Source organism: Varanus komodoensis, unplaced genomic scaffold, assembly GCF_004798865.1.
Source record: "Varanus komodoensis strain SLA01 unplaced genomic scaffold, ASM479886v1 scaffold15, whole genome shotgun sequence".
In the NCBI taxonomy this organism is placed as follows: Eukaryota; Metazoa; Chordata; class Lepidosauria; order Squamata; family Varanidae; genus Varanus; species Varanus komodoensis.
This window is the reverse complement of record NW_025335440.1, coordinates 7,450,522-7,457,029: the sequence shown is the minus strand read 5'-3', so window position 1 is coordinate 7,457,029 and position 6,508 is coordinate 7,450,522. Positions and strand designations below refer to the sequence as shown.

Sequence of the window (6,508 nt, the reverse complement as noted above, 5' to 3'; positions counted from 1 at the left end):
GCGGGCGGCGCGCAGGCGCGGCGGCGGCTCCAGTCAGCTGGGCACGGCGTCCGCCTCGCCCGCGGTTCCTCCCCTGCCTCTTCCTCCGGGGCGAACATGGCGATTGGGGAGGGGGGTGAGGTGCCGCCGCAGCCGAGGGGGCGGGGGGCGGCGGAGCAGCAGCAGCCGCGGCGGCGGCGGCCGTAGCTGCGCAGGGCCCGCGGCGGCGGCGGCGGCGGCCGAGCCGGAGGTGCTGCTGCAGAGGCGCAGGAGGGACCGCGGGGAGGGCGCAGCAGATCCGGACGGAACAGGGGAAGGATCGACCCCCGCCGAACATTTTCATGGAGATCGCAACCCCCCTGCAAGCAGAAGAGCATCGGGGCTCACAGGACCGGAGACCTTTGCATCAAAATGGTAGCGCTTCGGAGACTGGGTGCCTGGTTTGCCGTGTATGTGTGTGTGTGTGTGTGTGCGCTGGTGCGTGCGTGCGTGCGCCTTTTCGGCCTTCCCTTTTCTTAAGAGCGGCCCGATGGATCGCCGTCGCTTGGCCGGAGCGCCGCAAAGTTCCCTCGACCGTCGCAGCGAGCCCGTGTCTCTGCCGGGCGCACAGTGCGCGGTGCAGAGGTGCCCGGCTGGGGTTGGTACGGAGGGAGGCGGGGTAAGTGCGAACAGGTTTGGTGGGCAGGATCGTGTTCTGCTGTTTTTTTAACGGGCTGTCTCCCTGCGAGGAGAGCAGAGGGAGCCGCGCTGCGCGGGGATGCCTGGCCCACGGATTGCTGCCTTGCGGCGTGCGAAGAGTTAAAATTCCTTCATAGCTCGGCTGATGCCAATGCGATGGATTAGCTCACCAGATTCGATTATTGCAAGCTGACTGGGCTTCGGGGGGGGGGGGGTTATCCATCGGGAAAGCTTTGGGGCCGCTTCCGCTGTTGCATCGCAGGGCATTTGGGATTGGGGAGTAAATTCGGTGCAAACCGCACTTGGAGAGTCTGGTTGGACCTGTGACGGTCTCCCCACGCCGCCCCGCGCCTTTTTTTCATTTGGAGCAAGGAAGTCTGCTAAAGTTTTCGCTGCGTTTAGGGGTGTCCCCTGCCCTCTTGCTGAAATGAATAAGGTGTGCGTGGTTGAAAGATGGGATACCTTGCAAGCTAGGTGAGGGAATGTGAAAGGTCCACCGAGGGAGGCCTGGGGCTTCTCAGAAGCAGGGAAGAAGCTGAGATACCGGCATTTTAAGCTTTGGGATGAAGGGCTTTGAAGGGCTTAGTTGGCCGAGAGATTCTCTGCTCCTCTCTGCCTTCCTGGGAGCTCTGGGCCCACTTTAATTTGAAGATGTTCCATTGTATTTTTCAAGGAGCAGGTAGGGGTCAGACCTGGAAATCCATTGAGGCCTTCCTAAAACAGACCAAAGTTTTGCATCCGAATGGCAAGTGTAAATAGGGGGAAAGAGCGGAACTTGTCACCCTAAACACACACATCAGAACCTGTCTGGCCTTAATGTGAAGGCACTTGTGCTTGTGTGATACAACAGCACATGACCTGCATGTGTGAATGGAACATCCTAGAGCTTTCTGTGATCTGGGCAAACACCATGGAGGTTTTTCTTACATTGTGTGGTGGGTTGTCCAGGGTTAGACCATGCGTTATTTAATGAATTAATTTCTGTCCCGCCCAATAGCCAAAACTCTATAGGTGGTTTACAGCAGCACGGTAAAAATGCAATATAAAATACAGCATATTAAAACCTCATTCGAAAGCTTACAATACTGAATTTAAAACAGATTAAAAAACTGAAGAACCATCTTAAGATCTGTTTAGCAACTAGTGAGCCCCAATAGACTAATTGAATGCCCTGCAGTACAGTCTTTACCCGCTACTGAAAAGTAGGGGCCAGCTGTGCCTCAGTGGGGAGTGTACTGCATAACTGCGGGGCCACTACTGAAAAGGCTCTTCTCCTCCTTGCCCCCAACCCAGCCTCCCTCAAAGGGGACGGTCAGAGGCAGGCCCCCGAACTCAATTGCAGTGTCTGGGTGGATGAAGGGCAGGAGGGATGTTCTTTCAGGTGTCGTGGTCCCAAGCTCTGTAGGGCTTTATAGCTTAAAACCAGCTTGGAGCCTATAGGCAGCCAGTGCAAGCAGGCCAGAATTGCTGCTCTAGGACCAGAACATCTGGCGCCTTTCCCTAGTCCAGAGTTGCAGGCAAGAGATGCTGAGAGTTGAACCTCAGGCCTTCTGCATGCAGAGCGGGTGTTCTGACTCTGAGCACCACTGGCTGACCTGCTTCTTGAAGGCATTTGGTTAGTCACTGCTGGGAGCAGAATGTTACCTCTCCTTTGTCCATGGTTAAAGACCCAAACCAGGTACTGTAGGCAGCAAATGCTGTAACATACCCAAGCCAACCTGGTGCTTTTCAGAAGTGCTGGACTGAGCTTTCCTACTCTCCAGTCTTCTAATCCACCAAACCTTTGGGATCTCCAGTGGTAAATAACCAGCCTTCCATCTTAGAACCTCTGGTCCTGCACCGGACTCCAAGCGTTGTTCTTTGGCGGTACATAATGGTGACCTGGGGCAGAAACTCCTGTGATGTGTCCTGTTGCTGGGAAGGAGGTTGTGATGCAGCCCCGATTGAATTTCTGCCTGCAGTGCAACTATGGACTCAAATCCCTCCAAGGAAACAGACAGGGCAGCCCTAATGAAAAGGGTGACGGATGGCTTTGGGGGGGAATGCTTCCGGTGGTGCTCCTGGGACTGTCTGTAATGGAAGAAAGAACTTGGGGGTTTGTAGACACCCCTTGGTGCCACCGGGAGAGCGACTTGACCCCTCTCCTGTGCTTCTCCAAAGCTTTATCCTTGGCATCTAGGCCTTCTCACGCTGCCAAATAGTTGGTGGCAAAAGCTTGAGTAGCTCATAACTGAGCAGGCTGGTTGAACCAGTGGCCTTGAACCATTTTCGGCCCGAGGGCCAAATTCCATTTCAAAGAAGCCCTCGGAGAGCCCTGCCCTAGTGACAGTGGGGCTGACGGTAAAAGGGGTGGGCCAAAAATGGCAGCATATTGTTTCTTGATGCCAGTAACTATGGCGAAGCAAAACACACATGCAAGAATGCTCAGCAATTGAGGGGGGGGGGAGGCCAGGGCTGGGGGCCATATTGGAACTCTAGGAGGGCTGGATTTGGGTCGTGGGTTGAGGTTTCATACTCCTGAGTGAAGGGTCCTGTTACAAAGAGAACCGTGGCAAAGCTGTGCTGAGAATAATGGGGAAGCGATAAGGTCTTCTGGCAATGAAAACGAGAGTTTTAGAGCATGTCTAAGCAGATTTGAAGGATTTAGGGGTTCTAGTGGACGAGATCTCAGGCACAAGAAAGCTGTAAATAGGCAGCAGAAATGCCGATGCTGCAGTCAAAGAAAAACAGGGAAGTACTGAAGCCTTTTGAAGTATTTAGTTCATTTCTGCAGATCAGGGTCCCAGAGGGATGCTGTAGAATTCTGGGAGGAGAACAAAGCTGCTAATGGACCTAGAAGATGAAGAGAAACCACGGCAGGCAGAGAAAGGGTTAAATTCCATCGCAGCGCGTGCGTGGTCCTATTAATTACCAGGCCTCCTTTCCAGTGGGCTTTGTGCGTGTGCCTAAAAACCTGCATGTCAGTTGCATGTACTGTCGGGTCAAGATTGGCTTGAAGGTTTTCATATTTCTTTCAGGGCTCAGCAGGAGCCCTGGGTGGGAGACGCGAAACATCTGATGGGAACAAGGCACATGGAGCCTAACTGAGAAAGTTTAAAAGCCCGAAATAAATTGGGACCTGGATGGCTTGGAAGCATCGTCTCCTTGGGGTTCTTTGCCCAACATGCCTTGTAGCTGGTAGCCAGAAGGGACGTTCCAAAATTTATCTGAAGTCTATCTAGAGATTTGATGTGACGATGTGGGGAAAGACACATCGAGGGGGAAGGAGAAACTCCTCTTTCCCCAGGATTTTAGTAAAATTTGGGAGAGGGAGAAACTCCTCTTTCCCCAGGATTTTAGTAAAATTTGGGAGAGGGAGAAACTCCTCTTTCCCCAGGATTTTAGTAAAATTTGGGTAAAATTTTATATTTTCCCATTTCCCCCAAATTTTATATTTTCCCATTTATCCCTGAGTCCATCAGATTTGTTCCAACATGATGAGCTCTCAAGAGGGAACTGACTTCCTTCCTTCCTTCCTTCCTTCCTTCCTTCCTTCCTTCCTTCCTTCCTTCCTTCCTTCCTTCCAGAAGTAGATTGGAGAAGTCTCTGCAGCAACTCCCAGCTCCAACCTCCCTCTGAGCTCCATGCAGCCAGCCAGCCCAGTTGGGCAACTGAGGATGAGAAGATTCACATGCTTCGGTGTAGGGGCTGGGAGAAGATCCACCACTGGAAGCTGGTGGCCTCCCTTCCTAGACATCCCCTGCCGGCATGGTGCGTGGAGAGGAATGCTTGGAGTTGAGGGCCGGAACATCTGGAGAGCTTCTTTCTGCCTGCCCCTGCTGTAATGTAGGGACGGGACATTTGCAGCCCTCATCCTCACCTGTGCTGGCAAGGAGTGATGGGAGTTGTAGGCCTGAACATCAGGAGGGCCCCAGAATTCTCATCCCTCTCTCTGTGACACCTGCCCTCCCCCATGAGCTTATCTGGAGCACTGCCAGGCTGGGGCTGCAGGCATCAGCCTTTGGTCCAATGGCCAGGACCAAAGAGGACCTTGGAACCACAGAGCAAGCCAACAGGCAAGGTCAAGCCATGGATCATTCTAGGGCCCTAGGGTTCCACCAGTGGGTCACCACATGGGAACAGCTTTCTATAGATCTCAACAGGTCTACACTGAAGGGCATCACCTGTGCTTGCATCATACAGGGACGGCCAATCAGGAAACCAAGACTGCTTGACACTTCCTGTTCCTGAATATACACACGCTGGCTAATACGGGCTTGTTGTCATGTGTGGAGCAGCATTTAGGATATGCTTTTCTCATCGTGTCTTTTAGGTGTTGTCGGTAGGTTTTATTAGGCTGCTGTTTCTCCCTGCCTTGAGCAAAGATGACGTCCAAGCTCCTTTCAACTTCTATAATGTTGTCATTCTTTTGGACATGTGCAGAAGCTGCTTGTGTGTTTGTCGAAGCAGAATAGCTAAATGCTCAGACCAGCAATATCTGGGCTTGACGGTTAGGTCAAATTGTCCCTACTTGGAAGAGCATTAGCAGCATCCACCCACACGCCCCAAAGACAGTGCTATCGGCACTGCCTTGGCTATCTTTGGTGTCATCTCTGGGAGGGTTTTCAAAAACTGAGCCCCAGACTGAGTGCCATATTCTGTAATAGCGTCTTTTAGTTTCTGGCTTGATTGGACTGTTGTTTTAGAGGCTGCTTCTGGGCTGGAAAATAGGACTGAAAGGAAGCGGGCAAAATTCCCCATCTGGCAATTACTGGGGCATCTCGATGTCAAAAGGGGCATAAAAGCACTGTGAGAGCAGTACAGTGCAGGATACATCCCCACACTCAGCATGGGTTTTATTTGTCTTTGGTGACATCCTAGCCCATTACGGTGTCACATGGCCTCTCAGTTCATTAAGTGATCCCTGATAGGCTAGGATCAAATCTTAGGAAAAAATATGGCTCTGCTGTACAGACAAAAAGATCCTAAAGATTCAACCCATCAAATAAAGAACAGGCAGCAAACGACGGATTGGAGAACATTCCATCAGTCCTGAAAGAAGTACAAAATGGATAAACACTGACGCAACCCTCTAGAAAGGCCAACAATGTTTGAGAAGTATCAAACAATCGTTTTCTCAATTAGAGGCCAGCCTCGAGGAGCAAAGTCTTTAGACCGACTCCCACGTTAATGCGCATCAGAAATGGCTTTTTCTGTTGCTTTATGCAGCATGGCATTCGACTGAAGAAAATGCTCTGCTTCGCAATTGCGTGGCACGTTCAAGTGTTCAGGGTGCTGTGCGGGGATGACTTTGTCACCCTTACAACATCCCTGTAAGGTAGGTCAGTGTGAGTGCCGTGTGGGGACTTGGCCAACCCCTGGCTTCTCTTTTAGCAACCGTGATAGACTAGCTCTAAATAAAACCCCCACACGTGCGCGCGCAAACACACACAAACACACACGCGCACTCGCTTTATACAACCCCTCTATCTCATAATCTCTTGCAAAAGATTGCAGCTGGTGCCGCTCTTTGACGAAACTGCCCAATGCAGCCTTTTCAGCTCAGTCAGCAGCCTTTGTTTTAGAGCAGGGGGATTAGCAATTCAGTCCCGCCACCAGTCGAGGGGCAGCTGCGGAACGGAAGGGAAGGGAAGGGTCCCGAGCGATGCCTTCGAGGGCCACGGGTCTGGTTTGGTGCCGAGCGGTTTCTCTGGCGGTCTGGCGCACTCCCCCAAGGGCCTCCAGCAGAAGCCCTCCGTACCACCCAGCTAGAAATCTCGCAGGCCTGATTAGAGGTTTTTCCTTGCTTGACCTCTGGCGGAGTGGAAGCCTCTGCAAGGCGAAGAAAAAGCGGGGCGGGGGGGGGGGGGGG

At 52.4% G+C, this 6,508-nt stretch overlaps 1 protein-coding gene across 2 annotated transcripts in view; it reads left to right on the top strand.

Moving 5' to 3' along the window:
* Nucleotides 1–235: 235 nt before the first annotated feature.
* The window catches only part of ZBTB47 (zinc finger and BTB domain containing 47), a 34,325-nt gene continuing 28,052 nt past the window's right edge, over nt 236–6,508 (top strand). Inside the window, exon 1 of one of the 2 annotated variants that reach the window (XM_044425053.1) lies at nt 236–428. In XM_044425053.1, coding sequence (XP_044280988.1) covers nt 321–428 — 108 coding nt within the window. In that variant the 5' untranslated portion in view covers nt 236–320. The remainder of the gene's footprint in view (nt 429–6,508) is intronic. The other variant, XM_044425054.1, reaches the window with a different exon arrangement.